The sequence below is a fragment of the Aristolochia californica genome, unplaced genomic scaffold (genome assembly GCF_029961685.1).
Source record: "Aristolochia californica isolate CCGP_79_NKW_82.1479 unplaced genomic scaffold, dmAriCali1.0.hap1 SCAF_15, whole genome shotgun sequence".
Classification (NCBI taxonomy): Eukaryota; Viridiplantae; Streptophyta; class Magnoliopsida; order Piperales; family Aristolochiaceae; genus Aristolochia; species Aristolochia californica.
In genome coordinates this window covers 22,100,360-22,115,577 of record NW_027181826.1, presented here as the reverse complement: position 1 = coordinate 22,115,577, position 15,218 = coordinate 22,100,360, and the positions used below count along the sequence as shown (strand labels likewise).

Genomic DNA, 15,218 nt, shown 5'->3' with positions numbered 1-15,218 from the left:
GTATAGTCTTGCATTGAAATGCCTCCAACCGGAGGCCGAGAAGAAGTATTAGCACTTTTATCTTCCTTTACCTCCGATGCAAAGCAGAGCATTTTAGAAGTATTAGCCTTTTGCTGTGGGCCTAGACGTTGCTGAGATGGAACACTGGTCCATACCTTATGTAACATCTTTGAGAAACCACCACCTTGCTGTGTGACAGTGGATTCTTGTTGGCCTGAACTTCTTATAAAAGTAGTATTAGCATTCAAATGATGGGACCGAGCAACATCAATCAGGTAAGGCCTAGAAGCAAGATTAAGAGGACCACGAAGAGATTCCTGAGCAGACTGACCAGCTGAAGCTCCATCATGAGAGTTACGGGTACCTCCAAATCTGGAAACGAGTTTACTTTGTGAATTGAAATCAGACTGATTCCCAAGTGGAAGGTTTGACGATTGATCCATCCCTACTTGCTTGGCACATCTAGAAACTTGTTGCTATGGCTGATGACACGGAAAAACATTGGGAGATGAAGTGGATCCACCCTGCATGGTTGAACGTGCGGCTTCATTGCCTGTTTGTGCTGGAATATTGGGTCTGATATGGTTACTGTGTTCCCAATGTTCCTGTTGTGTCATTTCCATAATAAAGCCTGAGTAGTGCCAGAAGGTGTCCGCGCCTTGTCCCCAGAATCCGGATCAATCTGGCCTCAATTCAGTTCATTACTCTTTGGCTACTTGCCGTTGGCTGTCGTTGAGATGGGGGCCCCAGCCGTAAACCAAAACCCTCAGAGATAGCTGATTGTTTACCAAGAATATGAGATGCAGACGCATCAGAACCAACTGATTCAGGTCTGTCTGAGGCATTAACGTCAGATGAGCCAAAATGTGCTGCATTGTTCTCCCTTGACTTGACCACCTTATGAAGAAGCTCAAGCATGTTTTGGCTGCAAAGTTCAACTTTTGATACAGTACCGAATAATAAACACTCTATGAAATCAATTGAATGCCAGATTCTGTTCTATTATTTTCTAGGAAAGTGAAGCCATGCAATGTAATTAATAAAAAGGTATCACATTTGCCCACAAAATAAAAGAAGGTGAGACACTGGCACCTTGTCTGGACGGTCAAGCGTACAAACCATCTGAACTATCAAAGGAAGAAGATGTTCTAGACTCAAAGCCAGAATGAACATCTCTGGAAACCGGCTCCCCTGCTTTTGAGTTCCTCTGCAGATACAACATACATGTACTGAGAAGGAAGAAGAAAAGGAAAATTAAGGAGAAAAAAAAAAACTAAAAGATTAACTGTCTCATTCACCTTCTCCATGTCAGCACCACTGTTTAGAACAACCTGGCCAGAGAATTTTGATTGCCCAAGATAACCTTGCTCCTGACCTATCGTTCCTTGACTAGCTTGCTGCAGCAAGCCCTGCGAATTTGAAAATTGTCTTGTGTTTTCATCAGATTCAATTGCCACATTTCCCATTGGATGGTACTGAAACTTACGGTATACAGGAGCTTTTCGACCAACTTGACCAGAAGATTTTTGGTTCCCACTAGCTGAAGGACGGGAATCACTTGCATTTAACCAGGCATTCTCTTTCAGACCAACCCTGTGACAGTATTTTCGCCAGGATGACCAAAGATAAAGCTATCACTTGAGATCACCTTCTGAAGACAATTGTCCTGTTTCTTATCACATTCACCTGACACTCTATCAGAATTACCTGAGGATAATTCCTGAACTGGTTGGGCCTTTGTCTGAGGTTGATATTTTCCTAAATTTTCATTTCTTCTATAATTCAAAGAAGAATCAACAATGCATTTTTCAAAATCAAGTTGTTGATTATTTAGGAATTGTTGACTAATACCCTGACTGGCCTTTGAAACATCTGAACCAGTTACAACATTAAGGTTATTCACAAATGAATCTTCTCCACGGCCATGCGGACTGCCTGCAACCTGTTTTTGTTCAAACCGACCAGTTGCATTAGAGAATGGCAAGCCACCAACATTACTATCATTAGCTCTCCACATACCATCATCATGAGCCCTCTCCGTGTGTATAGGCCTCTATTGGTGGTCATTGCTCTGTGAATCTCCATTCAGTGAAAGTGTCTCATTAATATTCCAACCATTTGGCTTAGATCCACCGGTGCTATACGAAGTCATACTCCGTTGTTGGGCCCAAGGGCCCCGCATGTTCAGCAAAGTCAGTTCCATAACTGAACTGGGTGCCGCATTACTTGATTGTTCAATTATTTGACCTCACCAAGCACCTTCTGTAACAGTTCCCACATGCATGGCAGTTTGACCCTGAAGACTGCCCTCAGGTGGCTTTTATGAGGCACTCGGATCTAACCATCGTCCCTGTTGGGGTGATCTCTGAAGGGACTCAAGTGAGGTCTCAGATCTTACCCTTTCACTTGGTTCAAATGCAAATTTGGTACTTGTCAGTTGAAAGCCATCAGGACTAGCAGTGGAATCCTCAAATGAAAGAAGAGGAGTTTTGCAAATTGTTGTCCACTGTCGATGTATGATTCCCCAGTGAAAGATCTGTTTTCGTAACCACTCCACTCATCATGTTTACCTGTGTCACTGCTGGAAGCTTCTGCTACAGTTGACTGCATAAGAGCACTCCAACTACTACTCTGAATAGATGGAAAAACATTCAAGTAATCATTACCCTCCAACTGGCTTCCGAGCAGAACTCCACTTGTACTACCACCATTATTCCGACCAAAAGCACCCCGGATGCCATCTGAACTAAACAAGATCTTCTCCTCTATAGGATCTAGACTAACAGCTCCCAGAGAGGGAACAACCTGTGTGGAAAATTTTTGCTCCATGGTCCCAGCCCAACCAATATGATCTCGCCTTCCATGAAATTCTTGTGTTGAAGAGTTCCTTGCAAGAGAATTAACTTGATGAAAATTGCCTAAAATAGCACCATTGCCAAAGGTATCCACAGGAACTTGGCCAAACAATTTTTTTCCCTGAAAACCTTGTTTTGATGCTAAACTACCATCCTGTAAGCGAACCTGATATGCAAATACATTAGATTGATCACTCTCAAAAGAATTAAAAGCAGCAGCATGCATCATCTATTTCTCTACTTGGCTCCCCCCTTTTCTGTTCAACAGATCTGACCCATCTTGAGAAATCCCTTGAATATGAGGAAAATGATTCAAAGAACCACTTCTTGCACTTGCTACAGGAGCTCCATAAAGAGATTGGTCAACTTGTTGCTGCGGAACGAAGCCCGTTGAACGTAAAGCCTGACTCCGGTCCTGTGAAAACATAAGCCCATTGGGAAACCCTTGCACTGTAGGAGAAGGACCACCCCGATGGACCCAGTTCATGCTAGCACCAAACACTTGAGAGGCATTTGACAACTTAGGGTCACCTCCGATTATCTCAGTTGGCCATGTATAATTAGATGAATTGTGTATATTTACTGCACCATTCGTAAAACCAGGTAACTGATCCCCAGTCGAATGTCTAGTGATTGCAGACAACTGAGTCACGATATTTTTTTGTCTCGCTTCCTGCTCTAGTTGTTGAAGTTGTTGTTGCCTCTAAAGCTCTTGAAATTGCTTGTACATAAGTTGTCGTTGCCATAACTGCATATCATTCATTCCTGACTGTTGTCGTGACGGATGTTGTGGCATACCAAACTGTTGGCCCCTCATGAGCTGCGGTCTACTACAAAGGAAGTCAAATTTAACAGAAGCTTCAACAATGTCAAATCTTTCAGAATTTCTTGTAGAAGCCAAGCGCTGTTCATGTGCATTCCCTTGTTGTAGTTCAAGAATAGATAAGCTTCTTGAAGTTAAATTAAGCCATTCAGGTATTGTTTCTTCCCCCTGAAACTCTGTCTGATTGGGCCTTGACGGAAGACACTGAGAACTACGCACGTAGCCATTGAAACTCTGTTGCTCATTTTTTGTTTGACTCTTAACAAACTCCTGCCTCGGTCGCAACTGTGCAATGTCATCACCAAGTGGCAACCCTGAAGACTGCCAACCATTTCCTCTCTCAGAATTTCCTAAAACCAGTGCATCACAAAATTTATTAAGAAAAATTAAAAAAAATATATCACATTTAAAAAGACGATAACTAGACCTTGACAATAACAAATTAGGACAGAGCATTACAAAAACCTTGACTATCATATACTTGATGCATGAAGATTGTAGTTCTTTGTCGAAGAATTCAGAGCAGCTCCATTTTGTCTATGCACCCCGAGGATTGTTGTTAAAAACAGGCCAATTCCCACTCGAACTTTTGACTGATGCTGACCCTAGATCATATTGTCTTGCTCAAAAAAAACTAATAGAGTAGAATTGGTAGGGGTGGTGCAAAAGTGTACTTTTTGTGTTAGTGTTCGCAATAAAAAATACAGTGTAAAGTATTTTTTTTTGTTAGTATGTATAATAGAAAGTGCCGATATAATTTTTATTAATAAAATATTTTTAAAATTTTAAATTTTATAACTTTTACTCACCTTTTTATTAATTATTTATGAGTCGATTAAAGCTCATAAGCCATTGCCAATCACTTGGACAAGATGACCTCCCCTTTCCTCTCCTTACAATGCTTCTCCCTTTTCATCATTGTACCGAGGAAGAGAACAAGGGAGGGAAAAAAGAAACATAGCGCTCAAGCTCCATCTCACACCGGAAAAAAAAAAACAAGAACTAGACAAAAAAAGAAGAAGTAAACGAAGAAAGGGAAGAAAATCGAGAAAAAGCGAATGGAGAGAGACAATAAGAAAATATATTATATAAAAAAATAGGGAAAGGGGAGACCTCAATGGACAAAAGCTAAAAGGAATGAGGGAGCAGAAAAATCCTTGGTCAAGAGAATTAAGAAAACGAAACTCAGAGAATTCAAAGGAAGAAAAGAATAAAGACAAAGATGGGATGATGGTAATTTCCAATGTAGTCCAGTGAAATGGTAGAAAGATTGGTCGCATCTTCTTCATCCAAAAGAAAAATAAGTAATTACGGTTTCCCCCACAAACGATGGTAAGGAAGATCTCAACACCTCTCTCCGACACACTCTCAAAAAGATTAGAACTGCTTTGGGCTAGCATAATTTTAGCCATCGAGTCATCACAAGAGAGAGATAGAGAGGATTGGTCTTTTCATCTTCCTCAAGAAAGACAGAAGAATTGGAAGAAATACCTTGAGGAAGAGAACGGAGAGAAGATAAAAGAAAAGAAACATTAGACGCTAGAGAGTACAGCACAGGAGTTCTGCATTTGGTGAGAAAAAAAGACGAGACATATGAAAATTAGAACAAGAAAAAGAAAAGAAGTGTGGAAGAAATTAAGATCAAGAGAAAAAGAAAGAATAGAGAGACATAGAAGAGGCGAGAAGAATTAAAAAAGAGACGCATAGAGAGAAGTCAATAGCAGTTCTGGCCTTTTTGGACAAGGAGGCTGATTTAATGGTTTTTTTAAACTCAAGCTTTAATGGTTTTGAAAACTGGTTTTCGATTTTAAGCACTGAACCATAGTGATTAAAAAGGTTTAAAAATGCATGTTCTGGCATCATAATACTAAATCGCAAGAATGAATCCATACTCGAAGTAAAGAGCTTAATATGAATAAAAATCGCCTTCATTCCCATTAACAAAGAAGAATTCCACTAATTTTGACTTTACAACAGTAACAAAGCTTGCGCCAATAAGTTTTTTGAGTTGGGAGTTGATTCTGAGAAACAGGACAGCCACCCAGAAAAGCTGTATACGATGGGTCACACATGGAATCACACCCCTGAACAAGTTTGGGCACTCCTTTCTGCACCAGAAACAGTAAAACAAAAGAAGAAGAGAAGAAGACGAGCAACACAAAAAAAAAAGGGGAGCATTCACTATTGCATTGTCATAAAGAGAAAACAATGAAGAATCAGTTTTGTTGTTGAACACCTTAGGATTTTTTTTCTCAATGAATGCTGACCCCATATCCCAATGATAATTAAACCAATACCTGTATTTAATTGAATGTGTATAGACAACAAAAACAAAAACCACCAACCAGCCAAGTCATGGTAACATGCTTATCAGAACTACTCCATATTAGCTAACCAACTTATCACTTATCCCTGAGAACAACAAAGATTCCTCCTATCTTAAACTATCTCATCACAACCTTCCGACCACTATACCTTATGACCATTACTCCTTTCTCTCCTATTTACAGAACAGCACTCTGAATCAAGTAATGTCAGGGATTTTAATTTCCTTACGACAATATCCTCATTTTCCTTTAAAAACAAAAATAAACTCTTCAAAACGCTCTTAAATTTTAGTCCCTTTTGTCCATTGTCATGCATTCAAGTGATACAATTTATGACTAGCAGCGAACAAGAATATAAAAACAACAAGTTTGAACAGAAGCTTGTCATAATCCAAATAAGAATTTAGAAACAACAAGTTTGAACAGAAGCTTGACAGATCCAAATAAGAATCTAGAAACAACAAGTTTGAACAGAAGCTTGACAGAATCCACTATAAGTACATGGATTCAAGTTTGATGTGTATGACCCAGACATGGAGTAGGAGAGACAGAAGACAGCATGTAAACAACCAAAGAGTTTAAAAATAAGTCCCCCCCCCCCCCCCCCCTAATTATCCTGAATGACCATCCTGCAAAGCAAAGAACTCTTCCACTAGGGAAAATAGACAATGATGCTTTTACTAACAATAGAAGAAACAAGTAAGAACGTTGCCTCTTTCTGCAACAAAGCTTCCTTTTAACTTGTCATCGAGTCAGTGACAACAATAAACAACGTGTTACCAGGGGCAAATTTGTTGCTACCAATACCCCGTACAATAACAACCCAACAACTTTTTTTTTTTTTTTTTTGAACGTTGATCACACTCATATGCGACACCCTTTCCTCCAGTGAGACTTAATACAAAACCTCACACAAAACACCCCCCACACCCCGATGTAGCCATTAAGCCAAAGGCCCAATCTGACAACACTGCAACTTTTTCCAAAGAAAATACACCTGAAACAATGTAAGGTTAAAGAGCATCATTAGTGCCTCTCAAAGCCAGCTACTTTTGTTTGCAGCTTGATTATTTTATGTTGCCCCTCTTTTATGCAATAAATTATCTCCCCATCATAAAACATATAAATATAACTTCAACAAAAATCAGGCTTGGCCATTGACAGTGATGATCATGAGTATGTACCTTTGAAAAACAACTATAAAGAAAAAACAATTTTTTTTCTTCAATATTTAGATTCCACTAGCAATGAGTAAAGTGTTCTCCGCAAACTGCTGGAGTTGAACAAACAGGAAAGGGTTATCCTAGTTTGGCCGTAGAATGAAGAGCTTCAATTAGCAGAGGCAGTACTCGAAACTTCCACAGTGTCTGTGAGTTGATAATTTAAGAATTCAGTGCCAGATTTTTAATAATACTATGTATCCAATTTAAGTTTAAACTTCAGACCTTTGCCGAGAAAAAAAATGAGAATAGCAATCTCCAGAGATTGATGAGTCATACAACTTTTTTTTTTTTTTTTAATGACATTTTCAAAAACACATTGCCTCACCCATCTCTGTTTAAGGTAACCAGTTAACCCCTTGGTCTAATGCTTCATATTCTTATTTGCGTTCAAAATATATATTTATACATATTTTTCAAATAGCATTATGTTTGCAATAAGATCTAGATGCCACTACCACACTCAATGAAAGCAACACCAACTGAACTAACGAATTGGAGTAAAAAAATTAAAAAAAAAAATTTCCGAATATAAACATCATGACCATCATTACTAACTCCTCATCACTAGATGGCAAACATAAAGAGAGAGCACAAGAAAAATTTTATACGACATATTTCAAAATATCCACATTGGACATGGCTGACTACATCGAAATTACCATGCCAAGTCCATGATGATGCCACATTGGTTAAATGACAGAAAACCAATTAATTTCTCCATCAGAAATAAAACATACTGCAAAGTTAACTAGGCACAATTAGTATCTGAATGATGCACATATCACACATTTTAAAATGAAATTACATACTCATCTTTCACAATCACTATTTATCAAAACGATGGAAAGATACTGAATGATCAACTAAAAAAAATCAGGCATGATTTAACATGCAAGAGAAAAGGGTGGTACGAACCCCTGGCCATCCAATACAGAAGGGTGAAGCCCACATGTTGGTTGGATGATGAAAAAAAAAATGTTTCCAAACAATGTAAGAATCTAAAAGCTTCATTACCTTTAGAAAGCTATGTACTCAAAAAAATATATTGCTGATATTACTTGCTCTAGTGAATTCAAAGAAGCACATAACAAATTTTTTCAAAGAATGTAAGAAACTAAAAGTTTCATTAACTTTAGAAAGCTATATGCTCAAAAAATATATTGCTTATATTGCTTGCTCTAGTGAATTCAAAGAAGCACATCCGGCACACACCCACAAGAAAACTCATATAGACCAATTTCCCTAAGAAATCAGGATCTTCACTTCACTTTCAATGCAGCTTTTATTTGACATCAATAGAGCACTTTTCCCTTAATAGGTCTATCATAGGTGAAAAATTGCATTATTACAAACAGAATCCAAGTGGAGTTTGTATAGTGGACGTCTAACCAATTCAAAATATCCTTGGAATCACTTATCTTCATTTTAACGTTTTAACAAGTACAAGGTGCATTACTCTTAAGGGGGGGGGGGGGGGGGGGGGGGGGGGGGGTTAATGCATGTACCTAGTGCATGTGAAAGTGAGAGTGAGTCACTTCTTAGTGTTAGAATGGTAGCCTTTGTTAATGCCCAAAATCAAAATTGTAGTGTAGCAAGAGAACGAGTTACTTTTTTATAATATACCTAAACAAATATTTAACCAAAACAAGCATGGTTACTACCCTAACTAGTAATTTAATGTAGTATTAAGATATATTAATATACTAATTAATTAAATAAAATATTCTATTAATAAATTAAGATAGATTTTGTGTAGTCTAAATTAATACAATAATTACGTATGACAATTAACTGGTGCAATAATTAATTATAAAAATAGATAAATAAAAAATAAATATATTATAATATTTTATATAAGATATATTTTACGTAGACTTAATTCAAAATATATTTCCAAAATAAAAATTAGTTTAATTAATGTCAAAAAACAGAATAATTAAACATAAATACTTGATCAAATGTTTACTTTTACAATATTTTAATTGCCACTCTTAAATCACAAATTTAATATTGTTATAAAAATAATTAGTACAATAAATACATATAATATTTTAGTAAAATCATAAGATAATTTTTATGTAGTATAAATTAATGAATTATTTCCAAAAAATTAAAAACGTTAGTTGAATTAATGATAAAAATTAGAATAATTAAAAAAATATATATGATCAATTACTTGCTTTAACAATATTTTAATTACCACTCTTAAATCAATAATTTTATACAGTAATAAAATTAATAAATATAATTAATTAATTAATATAGTATCTCCAAAAAAAATTAGTTTAATTAATTTCAAAAAACAGAATAATTAGTATAATAAATACATATAATATTTTAGTAAAAGCATAAGATAATTTTTATGTAGTATAAATTAATAAATTAATTCCTCAAAATTAAAAATCGTTAGTTTAATTAATGATAAAAATTAGAATAAGTAAACAAAAATACATGATCAATTACTTACTTTAACAATATTCTAATTACCACTCTTAAATCAATAATTTATACAGTAATAAATTTAATAAATATAATTAATTAATTAATATAATATCACAACAAAATTAATCATCAATAGTTTATTTACTGATAAAAATTGAATAATAAAAAAAATACTTGATCAATTGCTTACTTTAACAATATTTTAATTACCACTTTTAAATAGTTAATTTCATTTTTTAAAAAAAGAGAGAATATTATAAATAAATATAATATAATATTCTATTAATAACTTCAGATAGATTGTACGTAGTATAAATTAATAATATATTTCCACAAAAAATAAAATTATTAGCTTAATTAATAGAAAAAATAGAATAATTAAACAAAAATGCTCGATAATGAACCGAATTAATAATGAGCGAGAGCGAGAGGGAGATGGAAGACCGAGAGCGCCGAGATGAGAATGGGATCCACTTTTGCGAGCTGGTTTCGATCATCATTGAGCCTGACGACTTGTACCTATTATCAAGCTTAACTTGGAGCTCAACTCAACTCTTATCCATTTTTTTTTTTACAAAGGCAAAAGAAATTTTCCTTCCCTCGCTTTAATTTCATTTCATTGGTGTTGGAGTACTCTAAGGAGGGTTGGGAACTTGGGATCCCTCCCTTTTATTGTATTCATCTAAAGTTAAAAGGTGAAAAAGAGTACAATTTAACTTTTGTTAGGTTAAGTTTCCAACTAATATTTTCATACAAGAAAATTAGTAGAATAGAATTGGTAGGGGCGGCGCGCACGTATACTTTTCTGTGTTAGTGTTCGCAATAAAAAATACAATGAAAAATACTTTTTTTTGTGTTAGTATGTATAATAGAAAGTGCCGATATAATTTTCATTAATAAAATATTTTGATAAATTAAAATTTTAGAACTTTTACTTGAGTTTTTTATTAATTATTTACGGGTCGATTAAAACTCTTAGGCCATTGCCAATCACTTGGACAAGATGACCTCCCCTTTCATCTCCTTTTTTCATCATTATACCAAGGAAGAGAATAAGGGAGGGAAGAAAGAAACAAAGCGCTCAAGCTCCATCTTGCACTGGAGAAGAAAAAAACAAGAACTAGACTGAAAAAAGAAGATGTAAACAAAGAAAGGGAAGAAAATCGAAAGAAAGCGAAAGGAGAGAGACAATAAGAAAATATATTATAAAAAAAAAAAAAAAAACAAGGAATGGGGAGACCTCCATGGACGAAAGCTAAAAGGAATGAGGGAGCAGAAAAATCCTTGGTCAGGAGAATTAAGAAAACGAAACTCAGAGAATTCACAGGAAGAAAAGAATAAAGAAAAAGATAGGGATGACGGTACTTTTCAATGTAGTCTAGTGAAATGGAAGAAAGATTGGTCGCAACTTCTTTATCTAGAAAAAAAATATTAGAAATAAAAGAAGTAATTACGGTTTCCCCCACCAACGATGGTAAGGAAGATCTCAACACACTCTCTAAAAGATTAGAACTGATTTGGGGTGGCATAATTTTTTTTGTTTTTGAATGTTGACCACACACGTATGCTACACCCTTTCCTCCAGTGAGACTTAATACCAAAACCTCACACTGAACACTAGCACGACCCTAGTGAATTCAAAAAATATATTGCTTATATTGCTTGCTCAAGTGAATTCAAAGAAGCACATCCGACAAGCACCCACAAGGAAACTCACACAGACCAATTTCCCTAAGAAATCAGGATCTTCACTTTCAGTGTAACTTTTATTTGACATCAATAGAGCACTTTTCCCTTCATAGTCTATCATAGGTGAAAAATTGCGTTATTACCAACATAATCCAAATGGAGTCTGTCTAGTGGAAGTCTGACCAGTTCAAAATATCCTTGGAATCACTTATCTTCATTTTCCAAACTAAAAATAATTGAGTCCAAGAAATGAGTTTAGCAGATGAATTTCATAATACATTTTGGTAAACCAACAGGGCAGTTCGACCACTTTTCACAATGTCAGACCCAAAGAAATAAGAATTTATAACTTGGCAAATTACATTTAGTTGATTACGATGGCCATGGAAAACAATCTGAATGTCTTAGTTAGCAGTTGAGAGTTCATTGAGGCTCATAAAAGATTATGATAATGAAAAGAAGCTAGCTGACACATGACTATAACTTCAAGAAAAAAATAATTCACCTGTCCCAAGTGATTGACTTTCTTAATAGGAATCACTCTCTTAAAACTATTAAAACTTCATGTAGTGACTGAAGATCACTACTGTGCCCCACATTGCACTCTGCACGGCCACTTCCTTCCTATGAAGGGTGCTAACATGCAAGACCTCCTGTGGATGGCTCTGCTCGCCCTTAATTCCTGATTGATTTTAATTTTCTCCCTTTTTAGATCACCACTTTTAGTACAGATTAGTAATTTTCTTCATACTTTATTTTGCTTTATAAAACATGATAGTCAAGAAGAAGATCTTTGTTACCAAAAAGTGTAACTGGACTGTTGGCATAATATAATAAACAACTGATGATAAGCTTCATGATTTATAGATCTATGGATAAATATTCTTTTTCCTTGGACATAACGATAAAAGTCACAGCACATCGAACTTACACTAGAAACCCCAACAACTATAAGCGCAAAATCATAAAAAATGTTCTCTTAAATGTTATCGATAAAGAAAATATCAAAGAGAATTTCATGGGCAGACAAACTATAACCAGCCATTAAATGTAACAGCTTGAGGCGGCTTTTCATAGCATCATCACCAAAGCAGCCAATCACTGGCCAGCAGAATAGAAGGAAATAACCTGAAGTACACCCAGTCTCAGGCTAGATAATAGATGGTAAAAGTATCAAAGGTGTAGACTAGGAGATGCTTACAGACAAACAAAAGTAAAAGAAGGATTTTCAGCACACACCTCAACAAATCGCTTTCCAGTTTCCTTGCTCTGCCGATGAAGTCTTCAGCAACATTTGCAAAAAAACTTTCACCTAGACTTCCTGATTCCTTCTGCTTTTCAGATGTCCTGCATCATTTCCAAAAACTCAAGTTAAAGCTGGAAATCAATGTGTATGATAATGCTTCTATTGCAATCAGGTAGGAGCAGTACTGACGTGCCCTCATGGTTAGAATTTAAACAAGAATCACTTCCTCAGGAATATACAATACAGCATGCATCTCCTACGGCTAGTCTAGCAGCAAAGAATGTCACAGTCTCATATTCTGATGTTGCATCTGCAGATAACATTGCTGCTGGTAAGGCGCGAAGTAGTTGCTGCACCAGCTGTGGGTTCAAAATAAGCCTCCTCCTAGGACGAGGTATGTATAGTCCCTCTTCAAACATTTCTACTTCATCTTCCAACAGCAATAGGAAAAAAGAAGTGAAGCTCTTACAGAGTCCATAACATACAAAACAGTACTTGCACTATTAAATCAATATCCTTTCAACCTTCTCAGCCCGTCGATTCGTAGCTTGTGCCCAATCCAATTCTGCTTCACTGCAAAAACAAAGAGTTATATAATTTACAAACCAATTCCACAGTAGAACAGTCAATCACTTGCTCACAAAAGATCCTTGGAAACCCAACAGTAACTTGCTTTATAGGAAAGCAAGCATCTAGCTTCCAACAACACCACCCCACAGGAAGGAGAAGTCTAACAAATAACTCCCTTGACTGTGATTAACCCAATTATCTATCAGATGCTAAAAAACCAGAAACCCAATGATTCCAGAGAACGGGAATAGCAATAATGATTCTACAACAAGTTTTTATGCAATTAAGCCAATTCTTTATTACCACCTGGTGGTTTGAAGCCTCTGGGATCGGTTTGTTATTTCTTAGTGCCATGTCAGAAGTTCTGATATGAAGTTTTTGCGCTTTTTTGGTCTCACAATAGCCAAGCTATGGTCAACAACTGGAGGACCTAAGGAAGAAGGCAAATGCTCACTTGCTGATACTGCAGTCCATCCAGCATTTGCTTGATCAGCTACTACAGAATATGAGGTCGGAGGCAAGCTCTCCGGAGCCTCTCCAAAAAAAATTTGTTGAGCAGCCATTTTAGCATTCCTCCTTCTACTGTCCAGCCCATCATACATACCAAGGATCTGCCCATTTTCATAGCTTCCATATTGCTTAAACCAGGAAGGAGCCATCTGTGGATTAACAGGAGCCTGGATTCCAGTTCCTCGAAAAGCTGCTACACCGAGATGACCAGTATAGTCTTGCATTGAAATGCCTCCAACCGGAGGCCGAGAAGAAGTATTAGCACTTTTATCTTCCTTTACCTCCGATGCAAAGCAGAGCATTTTAGAATCAGACGAGCTATCATTGTTCATAGCATCTCTACCACTTGTCCCATATCCATAGATAAAACGCTGACCTGTTTTACCAATAGATTGTTGAGTATCAAGACCAGAATCGGTCACTTTAAGTCTTTTGACACCTTTCCATTTTGGATCAGCCTCTGCTTCCCTCATCAGTTGCATTTGGTGCAGTAAACAGTAATTTTGATGTGGAAGACTTGAGGGGTGTAGAGAACGGCAAAAAGCTTCCATATCAATATTGGAAGTGGAGGTAACGGGAGGGGGAACTGTTTGGGATGGTTCCTGCTGATGCGAATGGACAACTGATGAGAGAGAACCGGTAAGTTCTGACAGTTGCTGTCCACCAGCTGTTTGTTGGGTTAGGTCAGCTCTCTCAGAATGAGAGGTGCTAACTTTACCTGCTTGTTGCTCTTCCCCACAAGGCGACAACTGTGAGTTGACAGAACATGCACCAAATTGTGATGACGCATTTCCACCTTTCTTGACACTCCAATCATCTTTCTTTGCTGTAGCCCATGGTGTTCCTTCCAAACTGTTTTCTAATGGACGCATAGATTGGAAAAGATTGGGAGGAGCCTTTTGTTGTGGGCCTAGACGTTGCTGAGATGGAACACTGGTCCATACCTTGTTAGACTTGATGTCTAATAATAATATAAACATCATAGAAAATAGATATTAAATCCTCCATAATTCCATTATCATGAAAACCATACATATATCATAGAATTGAAATAAGAAGAATAAAGAGAGCGTACCTTTCATCTTGAAGAATATAAACAGAACTTGAAGTGCACAAGATAATCTTTTATACTTCGTTTACAAGTGATTAACTTGCTCCCGTTCAGCCAGACTGGGTGTGCATATAGCCTTAGCCTCACTTGTAAGACCATGGAGGTTTATATAGAATTTCAAAGGGTGCACTAATGACTTTTCATAAAGACACATCCTCTTAGAAGAGATATATCCTCTCAGGAGGGATACATCCCCTCAAGAGAGACATATCTCCTTAGTCCTAAGGGATGTGTCCACTAAGTCAATGTACCCATTTAATCTACCTCTACAGGGGGATGTGCTGGCCATTATTCCCTGTACTGAACATCCAATGACAACATCTAGAAGTGGGCCCCACGCCTCTAATATCATGGTAATTTATTTTATAAATTATCTATTTGAAACCATAATTCTAACAAACTCCCACTTGGTTTCAAATCCA

At 36.6% G+C, this 15,218-nt stretch overlaps 1 protein-coding gene across 3 annotated transcripts; it reads right to left on the bottom strand.

Moving 5' to 3' along the window:
* Positions 1–12,256: 12,256 nt before the first annotated feature.
* LOC137952183 (uncharacterized) lies at positions 12,257–14,194 on the bottom strand. 3 transcript variants are annotated; one of them, XM_068799254.1, is made up of 4 exons: positions 13,630–14,194; positions 13,130–13,178; positions 12,599–12,706; positions 12,257–12,487 (listed from the first exon to the last, which is right to left on the bottom strand). In XM_068799254.1, the coding sequence occupies exons 1-4, from the start codon at positions 14,165–14,167 to the stop codon at positions 12,442–12,444; spliced, it is 741 nt and encodes a 246-aa protein (XP_068655355.1). In that variant the 5' UTR covers positions 14,168–14,194; the 3' UTR covers positions 12,257–12,441. The 3 variants fall into 3 exon arrangements, 2 of the variants coding, with proteins under 2 accessions (XP_068655355.1, XP_068655354.1); XM_068799253.1 differs by lacking the exon at positions 12,257–12,487 and having other exon boundaries at positions 12,502–12,706; XR_011112198.1 differs by lacking the exons at positions 12,257–12,487; positions 13,130–13,178; positions 13,630–14,194 and adding an exon at positions 12,795–13,123 and having other exon boundaries at positions 12,502–12,706.
* Positions 14,195–15,218: the final 1,024 nt, after the last annotated feature.

What these genes read in the sequence shown, in the direction of transcription:
- LOC137952183 (XM_068799253.1), bottom strand. Translation starts at nt 14,167, where the DNA reads ATGCAACTGATGAGGGAAGCAGAGGCTGATCCAAAATGGAAAGGTGTC. An exon ending in ATGGACTGCAGTATCAGCAA is followed by an intron (nt 13,179 to 13,629) that starts GTGAGCATTTGC and finishes TTGTTTTTGCAG; the next exon opens with TGAAGCAGAATTGGATTGGG. An exon ending in CGAATCGACGGGCTGAGAAG is followed by an intron (nt 12,707 to 13,129) that starts GTTGAAAGGATA and finishes GAAATGATGCAG; the next exon opens with GACATCTGAAAAGCAGAAGG.